The sequence below is a fragment of the Aythya fuligula genome, chromosome 2 (assembly GCF_009819795.1).
Source record: "Aythya fuligula isolate bAytFul2 chromosome 2, bAytFul2.pri, whole genome shotgun sequence".
Classification (NCBI taxonomy): Eukaryota; Metazoa; Chordata; class Aves; order Anseriformes; family Anatidae; genus Aythya; species Aythya fuligula.
In genome coordinates this window covers 50,752,412-50,773,016 of record NC_045560.1, presented here as the reverse complement: position 1 = coordinate 50,773,016, position 20,605 = coordinate 50,752,412, and the positions used below count along the sequence as shown (strand labels likewise).

Genomic DNA, 20,605 nt, shown 5'->3' with positions numbered 1-20,605 from the left:
CTCAGTGTTATTTGGGTTTTAGAAGTGTTACAAATGATATGTACCACATACGAATTTAAAGGAGATTTGTGTATTGGTTTCATAATTATTATTTTTTTTTTCCTTTTTGAATAACTCATAGGAAATGGCGAAGATTCTCAATCATCCAAGAGTGTATGCTTTTCTGCACATACCAGTCCAGTCAGCCTCTGACAGTGTGCTCATGGACATGAAAAGAGAATACTGCGTGGCAGACTTCAAACGAGTAGTGGATTTCCTTAAAGAAAAGTAAGTCTATTAATATTTGAGGAAAATAATAGTGGTTTGGGGTTTGTTGGCTGTTTTTTTTTTGTTTGTTTGTTTGTTTATGGTTGTTTTTTTAATGTCAAGAACATGTGGCTGAAAACACAATAACTTGCAACTTCTTCATTAAGGTATTAAAAAAGAATGAACTTCTTTGAGCTTTCAAAGTCTGACTTTTTTTGTATGATCCTTGATGTGGTTTGACCCTTTGCTTGAGATTTTATAAGCATCTTAAATCTCTGCATGACATGCTTTTAATTTGTCGATATATTCCTAATCTTTTTCAAATAATACATTCTTAGATTATTTTTTATACTTAAACACTATATGTAGACTGCTTGAAGTTAAAATTGTTGAAGTCTTCTTTAATGTGGCTTTTGAACATTGTGTGCTTTGTGTTATGGAGATGAGCCAGCTCCAGGTAATGTAAATGGATATTTTTTTTTTTTGAGCAAACAGTATTTTATGTCCTTTGGCTGGTGTACGTTTACACTGATAAAGCAATACTATCATCCTGCTTATGGAATGGGTGATTTATAGTATAATTTTAAAATTATTTTCCTTAAGAACAGTTAATTGTAAGAAGTAAAAGTATATATCATAATGTTGTACTTATGCTGACCCGAACACAATAGTTCCATTTACATGCAAAGGTGTAACCACAAGTACTAATGTAATATCCAATGAAGTCTTCTTAGCTTTTAAAATTAAATATTGACATATTTCTGTGTGTATTACTGTGCCAATTGTCATACAAAATATCTGTCTGGAGAATTAATTCAGTTATCTTGTTTGGCTACTTTTGCTCAATCTAATATTTTTTTTATATGTTTCTTTTAATGATTTAAGAGGGGGGATTTAATTCAAAGGGATACCTTTGACTCTAAAATTACGTTAAAATATTGGATATTAAAACAAAAGCAAACAGTTTCTCATAATCATTTTTATAGTTGATTTTTCATGATTATTCAAAAATCCAGCAGTCTAGGCATGTAAAATGTCATGCAAGAATTGCGAAATATAAGAAAGAAAAGCAAACTACAACAGAATAGAGTCTGTTTGCATTTTTTTTTTGTTATTTATAGCGTGTTCCTGTACATTTACAGCAATTGCTTGAAATGGAGCTGATTATAAAAATACAGGTTCACTATTTATTATCTTTGTTGCCATTATATGTTGATCTGGAATTAATTTTCCACCCCAAACAGTGCACGTGGATTCTTGATATTTTCGTGTGGCTTTGGGTCAACTTTACTTTTAAATGAACAGCTATATTGTATTCCCACGTATCTTAGAACTCAGTCAGTTTATGTCTTGGTTGACTTGAAGCTGATTCATTGTTCTCTTCAGTAGTTCTAACGTTGGCAGCTATTATCATAACAGCAGCTGGATTTTCGATAACCTATTATAGCTGGCACGTGTTGGGGCATATGGAAATTTATTATATCATTCAGCTCTTGCACAGAGAAAAGCGTGAATTAGTTAATATCCAAATTTAAAACAGCTGGTCATTGAATATAAAGTAATCTACGACATACATCTTCTTCCACAGGCTTTTTGTAGTAAATTTTACAAGGAAAAGATAATTGTCTTGATGTCTTGTTTTTGAATAATAATAAACTTTATTTATCCTGCTTACTAAGAAACTACCAAACTATCTAGTAGTTCCTGTTAGGAAACAGTCTCTGAATGCTAAAATGGAAAATTCCTTATACCATATGGCAGCAGAATAAGGAAGCTATGCAGGACAGAGAAAAAGTTTTGGATATTTGGACATGTGCACATCTGTAAAACTAATTTTTTTTCTTTTGCACTTAAGAGCCTAGTGTCTTCATTTGTAGTCTCTCCTCCTACGGCAGCAGCCAGCTATTGCATTCCATATAGATATTCCCATAAAGGTCTGAAAGCAAAGATTGCCAGGACTTAACATTGCTGCAGACAACTCCAGAGCCTACAGCCAAAATAGCTAAAATTAAATAAGTGTTTGAACTACTTTAATAGCCAAAAGGGATTATTTCCATCTTCCATTTATCAAATAGGAAAAATAAAACAAAAGTAGAACACCCTATATCTCCTTTTCATATTCCTAGGGTCATAAAGTCATCTTAGAAATTTCCTACAGGAAATGTACAGGGCCTTATCAGTATATTCCAAATGGCACCTTCATCTCTAAAATGTGACATCTACTGTGATAGTATCTTCACTTAAAATTCTATTAAACCAGTAATTCCATAGGCTGACCCGCTGAAGAAGTAAAGTCGCACACCAAAATATAATACGGTTATCAGTTAAGTGCTTAATAACTTGATTTCAGACGTCTGAGCAAATAAGCATGAAATACAGGAAGTAAAAATGAAGGGAAGAAAGAAAAAAAAAAATGAACCACGTGATCTCTTGGGTTTTTGAATACCAAAGATACTAGGGACTCCTGAATCTTTCTTTTCCCCATCAGACCAATGAAATACTCTGGGAGTTTTTTTTCTCCCAGAAAAATAGTAAAATGCTTTCCTTCCTCTGGAGAGCCAAGAATTGATTGCAGAGGTATCTCCTTCTGAAGATGGGGATTTGTTCGTATCCCACTGAGTGCAGAATGTTTTATAGAGAAGCTAGAATTCTCAAAAACTTTTTTTTTTTTTTTCATTAAAACTCACTTTTTAAAAGAATGGAGCATTCTAGACCCTCTGAAATTGTGATACTATGCATCACTTTTTTTTTTTTTTTCCTACCTTTGAGGACTCTTTCCTCAGGCAGAAACCCTAGAAGTGTACTTTAAAAACAAAGACTGATATTCCATTGCAGTTATTTGATATGCAGTACTTTGTATTTAGAGACCCTCTGTCCAGCCAGGTGACAACATTTTTGGTTTAGTATCCAGATGGATAACAAATTGTAGTTTGAAATTCAAACCCATCAGACTGAAAAGCTGTACTAGAGAAGCCTTGTTTTGTACTCAGAAATGCATTCTTTAAATTTTGCTGTCCTTTTTGCACTTAATTTTCTTTAAATTTTAACATTCAGGAAAATGTTGTTGATAGGCCGGTAGCTGACCTAAAGATTTAATATTGATATATATATTTTATTAGTGAAAGAGTCATTTGTAAACTGTTCTGGAGAAGAAATTTAAAAGAAATGAGGATTTGCAGATAAATTTAGAAGGTAGTCCTGTACAACTTGTGCTTCTATGAGGGTTCTTGCAGTTATTCTTGTATATTTTTTGGTCACTACCTGTGGATGTGGAGGGACTACTCCCAAAACTGACTGATACAGAGGAGGAGATATTCATTTGGATGAGGTATTAATTTCAATATGTTTGCATAAAAAGGAACATAAGCAGCAGCTTCTAAATAAATTTATAGTCTTATATCAGAAATTCTTTTAATTGCAGGTTCATTTTTTCGAAATGTGAGTTGTTTTCTTTTTCAAGTAGTCTGAACTTTCGAGATTCTGCATAAATTATATTTCAGAAAGATGGTGGTTTTAGTTACAAAAAGAGCAAGACTGATTTAATTATCTCAAAATTTTGAAACTTAATCCACTGAAATTTACTTTTGCTCATAAAGGCAAACAATTGGAGTATATTTCAGTTATAGAACCTGAATGTCATATTCTGTAATTACTCAAATATTCAGGGACAATGTGAATATATACCCATTAAAAATCCTTACACTGGTAATGTGTTTTCAGATTTCTTGTTTGCAGTTGACCAATTGCAGTATTGCATTATCTTACTTCTCTGGTTTGTAAAGCAATTGTGATGTTGATCAAAGCCTTTATTAATCTTTCCCTATTACGGTCCCTTCGTAAGGCAATAGGAGAGTAACCCAACATCTAGACAAATGAGAGGGCGAGAGTGGAGAAGGAGATAGGGAAGTTTAGAGGCAGGCTGAAATGCTCTGTCTGTATTTTTGGAAGTAGCATGAAGCTGAGGAAAAGCTTTTTGCCTCCCAATTTTTGTGTGTGTTTCTGTGCGTGTGTTGTGAAATGGAAGCATAACATTAATTGTGGGTGGCTGCTGCTGTTCACTCGGGATTGTCTCATAATTCATGCTGGAAATATGTGTGCTTTCCAATACGATCAGCAAACATGGGCTGCCAGAAGCGAGAGTCAAGGCCTTGTCAGGCTAAAAGTTCTCTTCTTTTTTGCACCTTCTACTCCATTAAAATCAGAGGACTACTAGCAAGCCTGTTCTAGCCTCAGTAACTTTCAGTGGTAATGAAGAATTGATTTTTTCAGCATATGCAGGCTCACAATTACATGCAGTTGGAGAAAGAAAGTAAAGGACCAATAGTAAATGAGAGCAGTGGAAAATAAATTGAAATTTTGGAAGGTGATTAATCACTTCAATGTAAACTAGAACCTTAGTTGCCTGGCAAATAATGGATTATTGCTGCAGGTGTCCGAAGAAACTTAATATCCAAAATGAGAGAAGATGTTACATAGTCCTTTGAGACAACCGGCTTCAGGGATGCTATCTTCTTCCCTATTTCTTTACAAGGAGTTAAGCCAAAACCAGGTAGCTTCAGCAGCTTTCTAGGCCACCTCTTCATCCTTTTATTTTTACGGATTTTAAGTGATTCAGCAGTGTCTGTCTCATGTCTCTCTTGATCTGCCCTGAGCTTCGTCTGTTTTGTTGCAGTGGCAGCCAGGTGAGGTGGCACCTCCTTTTGCACAGACACGACAGTCTGCTCAAGGGCTACTGTCTCTTCCCAGTCATGCTGGATGTCTGCTACTTGTAGGTTTTCCAGCACCATCTGTATGTCTGCATCAAACTTTTCATAGTCTGCTTTCTCGACTAATATAATAAACTTTCTAATATAATTTTCTTTAATATAATTTTAATCCAGTATGTTTCAGTATGACTTTTTTTTTTTGTTTGTTTGTTTCCAATGTTCTAGTCTTCTGGTGTGACCTTGTTCTCATTCCGGTCATAGTGACACATGCCAGAAAAGCTTATGTGGACAATCTGGACATTTATCATGGTCTCTTTTTGTATTTCTTATGTAACTGTGTATTTTATTTATGTATTTCTTATGCAATTGTGTATCTTACTGTTTGGAAGTCTTCTACATGAAAACTTTTATATTTTCTAATAGCTCATTTTTGACTGATACAACAATAGAGGCAGAAAAATCTTCCCAAAAGCTTGTTTCTAAATACTATTACTTGGATGATCAAGAAAATTCTGAACACTGTGAATAATTTGTAACTGTACATAATTTTCTTCTGAAAGATGGCCTTACAGTAAGCTCCTAAATATTATTAAGTCCATGTTGAAAGATAAACAGCTAAATGAGCTGTCATTAAATTTGCAACTGTTCCAGACATCCTGCTGCTTAGAAGCTATCCCAGGCCTTGTGGCAGTGGTTGTAGTGTCTTTAGCACATTATCCTGACAGTTATTGAAACTAGAATTTGAAAACGACCACCAGGGTCATTTAAAAATATGTAAATAACTATATACCATTCTTAGGTACATTTTTCCACTCACTTAAAAATGTGGACAATTATGAAGCATACTACAACATCCCTTACTTCAGCAGCACGAATGTGTTTTGTTTTCTTCTTGAAAATTAACTCTTGATTCTCAGAGAGAGATTTCGTAGAGCTTCTTTTGCAGATGTGCTAATTGTGGACCTAACAAACCATGAGAAGTCTTTCAGATGCAGGCTTTTTTAATGAGTTTTAGTACATTCGTTCTTTCAGTCTAACTACTGCAAATGCAGATGTCATCTGTTTATAATCCTTATAACATTTTCTGCTAAGAAAATGCTGAAAGTATTTTGTACTTATCTGTATATTTACACCTCATTTTCTAGACTATTCACTCTCTTTTGTCTATAGTTGAAGTCTGAACTAATCACAATGCTTCTCTTCTTATTTCAAAAGTATTGTGTTTATAAAATTATTAAATTAGCACTAAAAAGTAGAAACTTTTTTTTTCTTTTTTTTTCCACCAGATGCACACAAAAGTAGATTTATCTTTGTGTCTAGACTGGAGCCTAGTGATCACTGGGTCTACAAGGGACTACAAGTTTGAGGGACTACAAGTTCCTTTCACCACAGAATCTTTAGGTCTCTTAATAGTTAAGTTTGTGCTTCTACAAAGCAAGTTGCTAAATTTGTAAGTCTTCTTTCCTTGCATTTGATTCCAAAGGTCACATAAAGAGATACAAGTTGATGAAAGATTTCAAAGATGAACACCTGCATAATTTCATGAAGATATTTTGAATATTTAGTGCTTAACTGCCTAGGCTGAAAATAGTGACTAGGGGAGAGACAAACATAAGGCACTCTAAGATATTCTTGTATTATAACATCACTGCAGTTAAACTGAATGTCATTTCAGGAGGGCAGTCTTTTAATCTGGGCTTGTACAGTACTTCTTTGCTTTTTTTCTTATCTAATGCTACTGCATCTTTACTTTCTAGCAAGGAAATATACTGAGGATGTTTTCTGAAGGGGGAATGGAAGGAGGAAAGAAAGGTTGCCTACAGATATCAGTATCTTCTGAATCTCTTATCTTCACTACTTCAGATTGTTTAATCAGATTTCAGCTAGCTCATAGAGAGAGAATGAAAATAGGTAAGCAAGAGTTCTTGCTGCCACAGTTCAATTAGATCTGTTGCCTCTCTAGAAATTGCTAGTTCCCATTATATAGCATCATCTTTCATGCCAAATATTGGATATTGGAGGATATTGGAGTTCGGGCTGTAGGCTTTTAATTATTCTGCTGTCTGTATGTCAGGATGGCAATGGCCAGAAGTGCATGGGTTTTGTTCTACTTTTGGTGTTCTTACGGTGTTACTTTGGTGTAACTTGTGATTATTGAACCCTTTCTGTAATACTACTGAGGGAAAGCATAGTTTGCTATAAGTTCCCACTGAAGCTGTGGTAAAGTGGAAATTGCTTTAGACTTATTCTGTTTATTATGTGTAGAACTTTATTATAGGCACATCAGAAAAAAATGCTGAAAACAAGTTAGTTGTAGCTCATCTTTATTGAACAACACAAATGTATGTTGAATTCACTTTACAGCCTTCACTTTCTTATATGGGTGTATAAATAAGAAAATTATTAAATTCCCTGGCTGTATGACTGGAAAAAAATATAGCCTCATCTACATTAATTCTAGCTTGAAAGAAGCCCTGAAAACATACAAGGCATAGCAAAAGTTTTTATGACAGTGATCACTAGAAATTAAGTTTTTCTTTACTGAGAATCATGAACAGTAACAAAAGCTATTTACCTTGAAATAGTGTGACTATAAAGTGACTCCCTTCTGCAGGCACTATTTTCTGTCTTATTACACAAGATTTACTCTAAGGAGTATAGAAATAATTCTCTAAAGAATATAGAAATAACGGTGTAATGTTTCTCTGAAGTTTAATGGGTGTTCTCATAAAACTCTTACTTACTTTTTCTTAGTTATGTACCCACAAGAAAAGTAGTTGGGAGAAAAGTCTGTTTAGTATTTTTACACTGGATTTTAATTAATGTAAAAGATAAGTTTTTTGTTGCCATAAATTATTCTTTTTATCATAAATACTTGATGTTACACTGTTATTCTCATCTTTGCACTTATTTCTTCCTTCCAATTGTTTCTTAGAACTAAATTAATTCTGTTTTAAATAAGATTGTAGGATTGTAAGATTGTAAATAATTTGTAAAATTGTAAGATTGTAAATAATTTGTCTAGGGCTGTTCTATAAAGAATCAGATTAACAGTCAACATGGAGGAGTTTAGGCTATACTGTAGTATGGGCGTAACTAACTAGGGGTAGTACAAAAGTGAAAAATACGGAACTGGGCTTAAAAAATCTCTTTGAGATGTATGGTAAAATAATGATAAAAAAGCCTCTAGGGGTATCTCTTTGGCAGTTTGCAGTGCTCATTTTTCAGAAGCTGTCTTTCTTAAAGCGGATTATATAGCTTTTTTTTTGAGATGGAGACTTGGAGTTCTTATGCATGTCATGATAACTGTCCTCTTTGTAATAAAACATTATTTGTTTTCTGTGTACGCATATGCTACAGCTACAGTATGGTACCCAAATTCACAGTGAGAGTGTTGGCTGCAGTCCCCATTTTCCTGTGTCTTGCTTTGTTGCTGTTATATCTGCCAGTCTGTTGCTCATGCCCTGATTGTGCTTAGCCTGCTGACATCCGCACACAAATACTGAAGTCCGAATTGAGTCATGCAAAGTGAAGTTAAAACAAAATAATTCTAAAGTTACAGACTACTTTGATGATTGGATGGCACTAAACATAACTTGAACCTATTTATTTTTTCAAAAGGCGCAGTCTAGAAAATTCTGGTATAATTTCAAGGTTTCTATATGCTTCATCATTTTTGATACGAAGTCTATTCAGCATCTGTAGCAACTCAGTTCTTCATGCTCTCCTATTTAAGCAGAATGTGCATAGTGCTTGTGTTTTACAGAATTTTCTTATTACTAATGCACCTTTTTTTTTTTTTTCTGGAGGTAGAGAAACACAATGAGAGTGTTTTTTTTCTGTCTCTCCTGTTAACGTTCTGCTCTGATACACACACACCAAAACTGTGGTGTGAAGCCTGGGAAATAAAAGTGCAGGCATAATGGACACACAGTGCATTTACATGTACGCTCCTCATGCTTTTATGTCATGATACTATAATGTTCTGCTTTGGCTGAAGTTTGGAAGAATAGTTTTTGGAATGGTTTATGAAGAGAGAAGATACGCCCTCTTTTTAAATGCAAAAAAAAATATTTAGTCTTACTATTATAATACTTGCCATAGAAGCTGGCTTACATTTTTACTAAGCATAATCAACACAGTTGTTGGGAATGCTACTTTCTTTATGTTCTAATAGCTAAGCTTTCCTTTTTCTGAGCTGTCTTATCTGCAGTTTTCTTCTGCAAAACCCTAGTGGGTATCTTCTTAGATGATGCAGTAGGAATAAGTAATATGCATCAAATTCCCAGTTTCTTAAGTGTAGCAAGATGGTATCTTTTCTTTTTGTTCGTTCCCTTGAGGGCAAATGAGTGCGGGTTTTTGAAAGCAATGGTATAACATCAGTAGCAAGGTTAAAAGGAAAGAATTGCAATCATCACTCAATATTAGAAATGAGTGTTCTTAAAATATCTATTTAATATTTGTGTGTTTGTTTGTTTTTTGTGTGTGTTTTTTTTTTTTAATGGTGATACTGTATTACTCTAGTATTGAAGAAAAACAAAACAAAACAAAAAACAAACAGAAAGCATTTCTTGTTTTTTGTGTATAAATATTGTCATTATGTTTCAACCTCAGGGTCAGAAGTTAGAATGGAATTGGAGTGGTCTACTTGGTTTTTAAAACAATGATTTTAATTCATGTTTGCTTAATAACATATTAATTTAACATAAAATTCTTAGTTTTAATTTGCTCTTGAGTTTTTAAGCATATCCAAATGTATGCTAAGATACTTTAGTGTTTGTTTTGTTACCATATTCGTACATATACAAGTCCAGGATGCATCATGTTTGCAGCTTGGACTGTTCAGATGTGCTAATTCTGATGATGATATAAAATATATATGATACATTAAAAATATGTGTTCATTAATTTCCATGTGTACCTTTTTGATTTTCACATAGTACTAAGTAATAAATGAATTTTGTAAGCCATGTTATGTTGATCATATAGAGCAATATCACACAAAAGGATTTTTGATGAAGGTGATAGTTGGCAAGCTGGTAAATACTGACTGAAGTTGCACATTGCAAGTTTCTTTCAGCATTTGAAAGAATGATGGAAGAAATAAAGAATACAATACTTCTGTATCTGGTCAGTACCTTTAATGGTTATTTTCTTTACCTCTAAAATGCTTAAATGAAGAAAATTACTAAGTGTTAAGCATGTAAAAGCCATTAAACCTCTTTAGAAGTATAGTTCTACAACTGAAACGTTCCGTGCAAGAGACGCAGTTCAACTACAGGGAAATTCTCTTTATGGAGACTGTGGACTGTGATACAGACTACCTAGGGGAAGCTCAATTTTGTATTCACATGTATCTTATTAGTCTATAAATTGTATCTACCATTCATGAGTTTATGATTCACCTCTTTATAAAGATGATAAATTTGTAGTTATAAACTTCTTATTGCATGGCAAAGTAATCACAAACCCTACATTTTAAGAGGTTGGTGCATTAGAGTAGTGGCTGGAGCAGATGAAGATTTATTCTCCACAACTGAATTACTTATCTCTTGCACTTCAATTTTTTTTCATCCCTATATTTTACTTTTCAATGTAATATAGAGCTCTCATTTTTTTAGTAGGAGAGATAGCTATAATACAGCTATTAAATGACTATGCAGCAGGAAGACAATGCTGCAAATGTGGCAGTATGTAAATGTACAAGGAACAGTATAAGTTCATCTTAATCCTCTTACTAGAAAATAGTGATTCAGATGCAAGTTTAAGCTGGAAAATAGGTTTTGGTTTCCAAATACTTTATGCATAAGAGAATACGAAACCAGAGCATCTACATTTCTTCGTAAATCTGGAGAAAATATTTATTGGCAAAACCCAGGGGTCATAGAAATTAATCGTCTTCTGGCTTGCTGTGCCAGATACCTCGCTGCTTGGCCTTCAAAAGAGCCATGAGGCTTTGCAGGAAGACTGCTCCTGAGGTGAGACAGCCCGTCCGTTCAGACTTGCTGCCAGCTCTGGGGTGAGAACTGTTGGACATTACTAATCCCAGCAGATATGAATCAGTGTCCTGTGAAAAGCTTAGTGCAACAGAAAATACTGATTTCTCTGAACTATTTAATGTCCATCGCAGGAGTTTCGCTGAGTAAAATTTCAGCAAAAGCATTTGACAACCTTCAACTCCTTTACAGAAGGAAAAGGGAAACACCACATCTGAGAGTCTGATTGTGTGGTCATTTGTAGCTCTACAGCTGACTGCGTACACATGTGTGTCCCACAGCAGCCAGTCACTGTTGGTCTTTAGCCCTACTGCTCGGTGAGAAGGCAGAGAACGACCATGTCTTGGTGACTGCTGGTTTCTGAGAGTCTGCAGAGGGCAAGCGATCCCGTCGGCTCAGGTTTGAACAATGGACTGGCAGGGTTTCCCTGTGGGGCTGGGATGGCTGCTCCCACACTGACAACTTAAGTTTTTGGGAGCATTTAACTCACATACGCAATCCTGAGAGTTGCTAAGGCAGCCAGCTGAACTCTGAATTGTGGCCAGCAAACTGTTTTTCCATGTAGCATATCCTTTTGGACCTCCCCCGCCTCCGTTATACCATGTACCTGGAAACACTGGGTTATGACATGGAGTGCTTACAGAACCAGGCTTCTGCTTCATTTCACTTGTGTCTGTCACTTACTAGGTACCCACATATTTTTGGGTGGAGGGAATGTATAAAACTTCCAAGAGAAATAAAATATTTACGTTGCTTAGGTTAGTTATTTGAGTGAATGTTGGCATTGATTATAACATTTTAACAGCTGAAGAAAGTATAGCAGTGGAGATTCTTCTTTTTTAATGTTATGATGCTTTAAAATATTTGTTGCTTCAAAACCAGAGCAAGCAGATAGGTTTCTGTTAAATATCCTTTTAATCTTTGCTTCCTTGCTGTTTCCTTACCTGTTTGAATCTTCATTTAAATGTTCCTTGCATTACTAGGCTGTACCCACTGCAGTGTGTTGTATTTTACAGTCAGCTAAGAATGATGGTTTGGCATCACTACTGTGTTAGTAACACAGTATTAGCTACTGGATTCTGCATGTGAATTTGAGTTTGAGGCTTAGTTTCACAACAGTTTATTATTATGTGTGTATGTGATAATTAGCATTAAAATCTGAAGGAAAATTGGAATTTAAATACGCCATATCAAAGTGGAAAATGCAGTTGTTGTTTTGTTTTGTTTTGTTTTTTTTGTGTGTGTCTTTTTTAGCTATTACCTATATATTTCAATCATTTTCTAGCCCTAATTTGCAGAGCAGTGTTTCATAGAGCAGGAAACTATTTCAGTATACATCTAGTGTAAGCAAAGGCAAGTGTCTGTGAGTAATTGCCTTTCCTAATCAGTATTGGTCACGCATGCCATGGATCAGGGAAATAAAGCTTAAAATTTTATATTTTAATTTAATTACTTGATTTTATTATAATTTTATTTGTTTGTTTTCTTTATACATTTTTAAAGTGCCCCCATGTATGCTGTGATACCATTTTCCTTTAGCTTTTATGTGAGGGCCTACACAAGTATGTGCATTTACCTGGGAGAGTGTTGAGAGCCAAGGTTTTTGTCTCTATGCTGCAGAAGATAATGTTAACCTTGTATGGCACAGGTGTGTGCCTATGACCTCTGGACAGTTGACATTAATTTAGTAATTAAGAGGTAGCAATTGTGCTTCCCCTGGAGAATCGTTTTTAGCACAAAAGATGAAAGCAAATGAGAAGCTATATTACTGCCACTTGTTTGGATTATGTCTTTTATCTTCTTATGATAGTAAATGATCAACAAATCCTTGTTAAACCCCTGAATGAAACTAGTATGAGATTTGTTGGCATTTTTTGAATGTTAACTTTCAAGCATTTTGTGAAACTTAACTGGTTTTGAATCTTATATAGATTACTATATTAGCCACTCTCAGTAGACACTATTGAAACAGAATATAGATTAAACTTTACTGTTTAATTTCCCATATGCTTTCTCTGTCCTAATGAGCAGGACAGTCCTAAATCTAAATACAAGCAGATTTAGAAACAAAATTGTTGTTCCATTCATTATCTATCCGAATCTGCTCTAAAAATGGGAAGAGGTTGTACTTACCAGCTAATTAGTATTCTAACAAATTTCTGTACATTAGATTTAGTTTGTAACTTTCTGCAGGGTAACTGTGTATCAATAATGACAGAAAAAATGGGGTTATGGGCATAAAAACAATTCATAAAAGTAGAAGCAGTTCCAACACTACATGTTCATAATAAAAATAAGAAATACAGATATATGGAAAATGTTGAGAGAACTTTACACCTGGCTTAATTCAAAATCCAGTGGACACAGTAAACAGAAGCTTTCACCGATCATGTAGTTTTATTATAACTGAATTTTCATGCATTTGTCTGTCCAGATTACTATAGATTTATGACATAGCATGTCCTTTATGCAGGGGGGAAAAAAAGTCCTTATTACCATTTATCACAACCTGCTTTGCACTTTGGTGGACAGAACAACTAGTGACTTGCCAGAGTATTTCAGAGTGCTGTACAAAGAGAATGTATGAGTGTCTGATTTTTATGTCATCAAATCTGATATAAGGTTGGGCTGATGGTTGTGTTAAGACTTGCATTCCTGACTGGTTTATGTCTCAAATATTCAATGGATTTACATGGTGTAATGAATCTTAAAATGATTTTGTCCTATTGGCTTGGTAAGATTACTTAGTCATAGGTTTTTACAGAATGTAAGACTGATTTTTTTTTTTTTTTGAAGCCTTTCATCATTTTGAGAATAGCAGAAGCTGAAGCCTGCCTTTTAACACATTTTCACAAAATACAGCTTTTACTTGACAGTATTAAAGTGAAGTACAGTAATTATCACATTAAGTGAGATAATCTTTTCATGTTTTCATTAATAATGCAAATAAACATTTTTTTTTTCCCCTGGAAAATGTTCAGCTAATTCTGTAGAACAAAACATTGGTTCATTGATTTAACTAAATGTACATTCAAGCTCAGACTATGTTTATGCAACAATACTGGCTGGAGATTTTTTGTTACTGTTTTTTATTGTGGCATCTGTAGGGGCTGCTGCAAACCTCCCATCTTTTGCATAAAGTTTGTACAGAAATTAAATGTTCTGTCCATTCCTCTTGACTTGTAGTCAAGGTAGAGCATCCGGCTTGTTAACTCTCTCACAAAAGCTTGTTTCACTTCAAATCCTCTTCTAATACATTGAATAATTCTTTATTTTTTCAGGATCTAGCATGAGGTTTGTCCTCTAACATGGTGGAGCTTTTTTCTTCTAAACAAGAATGTGATTTCTGAACAGCATAGATTTGATGTTATCTATTTGATTCAAAGTGTTTTTTTTGTTGCTGTTGTTGTTGTTTTTCCATTTTCTGGTGGACGTTCCTTTATAACTAAAGAAACCGCCTGTATTTTCTGAGAGAAAAACACATTGTATAAAAGTATCGTATCTTCCTGATGATTGAACCCTAGGTCAGATACTTACAATAACATCTTCAGGAGTATTTACATCCTGAATTCAGTGTGTTGGTTTTTTTTTTTTGGTGGTGATGGTGGTTTTTGTCAAAGAAATCACTTACAGTCCAAGCTCTCAAGTACTCCAGTGACATTACCTCTGCGGAAAGCCAAATTTGAGGTCTTTGGTAAGGAGCAACCCCCAGTTGTAGGAGTTTCTCTTCCCCTTATGCAGTCTCTACCAAGTTTCTGAGACTTGAAAAAGGCCCAAATAACAAAAAACTGTTTTATCTGTGGGAAATGGTATCTTTGCAAGTTTGATAGATACTCATGGACCATGATGATACTGAGATCCCGTTATTAGATGCTACAGGCTGCCATAGGTAATGCAAAAGTGAGTCTTTCACCTAAGGAAGTTTGTTCTGCAATTCCAGTTACATCAGTAAATAATTTCTGAAGATATTCAGGTTGTTTTTTTTTCTACTTAAAAAGTGTCTGTACCTCTCACCCACATAAAATCTGTTCTTATAATGCTGTTACATAGTTGTAGCTTTACATTAGTTGATGGATATTCTCTGTATAACAAAGGAATGCTCATTTCTGCTTTTCGCTTAATCCTTAATTTTCTCTTTTGCCAGATTTTAATCAGTAATTATTTTTTTCTGATCACTGCCCAGGGACTGATGTCTATGATTATATGGTGAGATGAAATTTCTCCAAGATACAGCTTACTTCCTCCTCAGTGATCCTAATTTTCTGCTTCCCTTAGGTCCCCTTTTACACCATAATTTCTGTTTTTCTTAAAGTAGGAAGGCCGTGTCCATGCTATCCCTGCCAGGTTAAATTCAGGCACTTGATTTCAGCTAGAAAATTTACTGTTTTTGCCAATGTTGTGAGTAGTCCATCTTTCTGCCTGGGGATTCTTCAAGTCTCATGCATAGCCAGAAAGACGCAGTTGTGCTTGACAGGCACACAACAGACTTTACAGGTTCTTTAACTGATTCCCAAAGGCCATCTTATTTGCGTGATTTGATAAAAAAGATTTCAGTGATGTGATCTGAATGCATGCACTCCTGTTTCCACTGAATTGGTTCAATTCCATGTTTGTGTTCTGAGCTCTTTTCATCATAGTATGTATATTTTATAAAATCGTTACATTTTAGCAGACTGTAATGAGGAGACATCATAGTACCAATTACATTCCAACTGGTATTTGGCTCATAAAATTAAGTCTATGTAACAACCTCATTCTATTCTTTTGATTTTTTTATTTTTTTTTTCCCTTTGGTATTGGTTTAGCTTAATTCTGCAGTTTAAGCCTGCTCCAAAAGTAACAAGTAAGTGAAAGTGTTGTTGGCACCTCTTCTGGGGAGGGTTTGGTCACTCCAAATATGATTCTCAGATTAAAATGTTGGGAACCTCAAAAATGGGATTTGCTTCATCTCCATCAGTCTCGCTAACCACTCATTTTCTCCCTGTGTGTATCATTATCTTTTTTAGTAATAGAAATTTCCTATTTTTTTCTTTATTGGATCTATTAGATTTTATATTCTTGTCTGTGGACATCGCTTACATTCTCTTATAATTGTTTCTTAAGGATTTCTATTCTGTTCTATCTATTGTATAAAATGTTATTTTCTTTCTCTTATCAACTCTTTGATGATTTCCTAGTATTATTTTTATTATATTTATTATATTATTTTCCTTAGTATAAGAGTGAAGCCAATTCTTGAGCAAATGCTTTGCTCCATGATGATTTTCATTTGCTTTTCTACAGTATTCATCCTGCCTAATGTTCTAACTGTGGGAGTTTTAACCTCTGTTTAGGTTTTATGATTTCATGTGTCAGGACTTCCTTTCTTACCATCACTTTTCAAGACACAAGAAAATGTCTTTCTCTTAATCTTCAGATCATTTCTTCTAATTTTAATGTTTTAGTCATACTAAAGAGTTTTAGTGTCATAGATGGAGTGTTGTCATATTTTTGAATACTTTACAAATCGTATTTTTGTCTTTGATTTTTCTTCACTGTTAACAATATATTGTTGATTCTGTAGCAATTCATTTTACATTTCATTGCAGATTTGTCCTCTGGTAGGTTGAAGCAGGTAACTGCTAACATCAGACTTCTGTAATAAACATTTCTCCACAGTGTGAGTTTGCTAACTTTAAATGATTTATTTTCCAGCTATCCTATTTCTTTAAAATGTGGTAATGTGTTTGAATTGTGTCTGTTTCTCTGCAGAATAGTAGAGTCATCTAGCACACACAAGCCCAAAATATTTCACTTGCTCACCTTCCAGTTTGAATAGCTGAGATGGCTTGGTTTGTCTTTTCCATGCTTCTGATTTATTTATTTGAGTTTATGAATAGCTTTACTTTTCGTGGGACAAAAGCTAGTAAACTCTTATCTGTCCTGATGTTGACATGCACTATTCCTCTTAAGTTTGTCTGAAATGTTTTGGGTTGTCCAATATCTGAGCCTGCTTTTAGGGAGCAAGAGTAGTGCTTAAATAACTTTGAGAGTTTGGCTATGAACAACCTATCCAAGTAAGAGTCTCTCAAAAAAAGACCCCCTGAACCTATAAAAAGTTACAATTCATTTATTTTATTTAAAGATTTAAACATAACAAAATATATTGTTGTCCTGGTAACTACAATGTAAACCATGCTATCTTTAATTCTAAGGCATCTTCAGCTCACTGAAATATTGAAAGTGAGGTAGTTCACTCAACTGAACAGAGAGAAATTGGTCAAAGCATCCCTGCAGCAACAGTGTCTATTAAATTTGTATTGTTTTAACTTTAATTCATTTAGTACATATCTTGGACAAATTAACCATCTACTTTTCCAGTACCATCTTTTCCTCTTCCTGAATTTGCTAAGAAGTCCTTAGAAATCACTCCTTATGATGTCCTATATGTGCATTTTTGAGTGTTTACTTAAAAGTGTTCTTCAAAACCATTCAGGGAATGAATGTATCAATAACTTACACTGACAACTTACAATTCTAGACAAATAAACTGTTTGGAAAGCATTAAGAACAAAAAGTGCTTGAGAACTTGGTTATCTGAGGCCATTTATCTAAAATGCAAACCAGGATCTTTTGAATCTGTTTTCATGGTGATTTTGCGTTTCCTACCTGAGCGTCCTCAACTTCATAGCATATTAAGGCCATCACACCATTTGGACAATGAAGCCACAATATTTTGCTCAAAATTATGTTTTATTAACTGATAAGAAAATTAATAATGTATTGACATGTGCCATCCAGATGTAATTAAGGAAGTCTTTTGGAGTCTGAACTTCCCTGCTGTTTGAGTGTACCAGAGAACAAAAAAAGATACTTCTCATAGTCATTCTGCTACCTCTTCTAGTCTCAGTAGACTTTATTTCCTAGATCCCAGTAGCCTATTTTTCAGTTTCTCAAGTGTGTTTTCCATGTTCTGTTCACACAAAAGAAGACTCCATCCATTTCAAAAGAACTTGGATGAGTGTTCAGCCATCCAGTTGACCCCTTTTACTGCAGACCTGTTGAGAGTCATCAAGTGTAAGAACTTCCTCTTTTATTTGGTTCGAAGGTATATACTCTAGCTTCAACAGCAAACACTGGAAAATACCACGTGCTGTGGTATCTATTTTTTAATTAATTAATTATTTTTTACTTTTTTTTTTAACATTTGAAAAAACTTAATTGGAGTCTTCAATTATGCATGCTTCATTTCCTATACTTATCTTTGTACTCGCTGCTTTCAAAAATTCATTAATTTATAACCATTAATGTGATTTCATGGTATTTTATTGTGAACAGATACATAAAGCAATACCAAAAATATCATTGTCTCTGGTCTGGACTTAGAATTCTGACTGCCACTTTGATAGTTTATCTCCGTTATTCTTTTCCATTTCTTCGCACCTTTCTTTGTGTCTCTTTCTCCGTTTTCTCTTTTGTTCAAATGAACAGCTACTTTGGATGACTAGCAACATCGTCTTACCTAGATACTCTGTTTGCAGGATTCCTAAATACTGCACAAAAATATAAAGTAAATGGATCTCAAATGCTTGTAAACCTAATCTGTTCTTGTGTTGAAACAAATGTTATTTAGAAAATGCTTAAAACAATAAAACCCGTTTAACACTAGTTTCATCTGAAACTATCAATCATTTTCACCCAAGGTATCAACAAATAGAATACCCTGGTTTCTGTTAAACTGTCTAAGTGAGGAACAACCTTTGGTGACATTTGCACAATTTGTGAAGTTTAATAACATTTTGTTTTCCTGTTTTGGAGATTGGAGAAGATGTGGTGATGCCAAACTATTCAGCTTACTTGTGTTTGAAGACAGCTGACATCAAGATATGTTATATGCCATTGATTGATGCTGTATGCCAGCAACAAAAGCAGGAACAAGTAGCAGGAGACCTTTCAGAAAGTGAAAGCACCTTTAGTTTGAATGTTTTAATTTTCTTCTTAGGAAAGAATTAAACAAAGGTTTTCTGAGCTTAATGACATATTAATCAAGACTAATGATCTTATTCATGCATTTGGCAAACCCAGGTTAGTCAACTGCCTTGAAGAATGGTGAAGAGGAGGTTTTTTGTTCTTTGTCTAGCAGCTAGTCTAACCCTTTAGGCTACTCAGAAGCTTGAAACTCAAGCTGCTAGTCTGAGGTAAAATCCAAGTTCATTTGCATTAGCCAGTCTTGATGTAGGACACGCTGTCTTTCTTCATTGTAGCCACCATAGCATACATAGCATGAAAACAAAGGTCTGTCATCTACATTGTGGAAGACAGTTCTCAGGAAGGGAAGGATTACTTTACTGCTCCCTCTCATGCCTCCCCGCCGTCTTGGAGAAGTGTTTTGCTATTTTCTGCAGATACTGCACCAGTGTTTCTGAAACTGATCAGCTGGCCTTGTTTCAAGCATGCATGTGCATAAGGAAAACTGTAATATCACCTAGCTTCAAGATCTGTTTTGATCTTTTATAGCTAAATTACAACAACTGTTTTGAGGAAATTTTTTATTTCTACTTCTATTGTAAAATAATTTTTTTGAAAAAAAAATAAAATCTAATTCTAAGGTATATCAACGTGTTGAACTCTCTAGAAGTTGCATATAAAAACATTTTTGTTATTATCTTTGATTGTCTTGCTTATTTAGAGTGTGACCCAGCAAACGAGCTCTAACAAAAAGAAAATATTTTTACTTAATTGCTGTTATGTTTATCCACCTTAAGTGCAATTTTAAGAAATTGCTACAGTTTTACCTTTCTGCCTCTTAATGGCCATAACTGAAAATTTTAAAAAATTTCCACTGTATCTTATGTTAGTGAAAATTCTTTTTATTTTTTACATGTTCTTTTCTTATTCTTCCGACTGGTTCATTGAACTGTGCTTGCTAATAAAGTATGATATTATCGAATTTCAAAAAAAAATCACAGCATGCTATCAGAGCATACCATGAATGAGATAAGACAGTGGTCTGTGGACGGTGTTTATTGTGTACTATCACTCCAGTGATACCCATTAACTTAGTTCTTCCAGTATATCATTCCAATTATTTTTTGCATGAATGAATAATTCTTTGCACAGGCTTACTTTGGACAATTTGCTTCATAGCTTCTTTAAGCTACTTGTTACAAGGTAAATTTTCTGTGATTCAAGTTGTATTGTGTTGATTGGAAACATAATTTACATTAACTTATCACACTTTCATTAGTAAAGCACTGGATTTCTTTGAAGTTAAGCTCATGGGTTTTGACTTAATTAGGAAATAGCATTGTATCTGACTCTGAAATGTTATCTCAGAAAATGTAATTCCAAAGCTATGTGCAGTTGTGTTTTGAGCACATCGTGATGCTCATATCACACTTGGTTCTGAAATTTTAAGACCAAAGTGTTGCCTTTGCCAAAGTAGCATGGAGAAAAACTGGAAAATGTTGAGGTTACATTACAGAAGAAGGGTGGAGAGGGTATATATGTCGGATTTTGAACCAAACACTGCACTGACGCATAGTACTGAGAAATGTATTTTTTATTATTCAAATTAGTTCTTATGCTGCTCACAGAAGCGGTAATTCCCTATACAACCTTTTTCCATATGGTCATATGCAAATGCTGCTTTTTAAGTAATAAGAAGTGTAACAGAAG

At 34.4% G+C, this 20,605-nt stretch overlaps 1 protein-coding gene across 2 annotated transcripts in view; it reads left to right on the top strand.

The window, feature by feature from the left end:
• CDKAL1 (CDK5 regulatory subunit associated protein 1 like 1) overlaps positions 1–20,605 on the top strand; it is a 428,476-nt gene that overhangs the window by 280,302 nt on the left and 127,569 nt on the right. For both annotated transcript variants that reach the window (XM_032181446.1, XM_032181447.1), the window contains one exon: positions 122–267. In XM_032181446.1, coding sequence (XP_032037337.1) covers positions 122–267 — 146 coding nt within the window. The remainder of the gene's footprint in view (positions 1–121; positions 268–20,605) is intronic.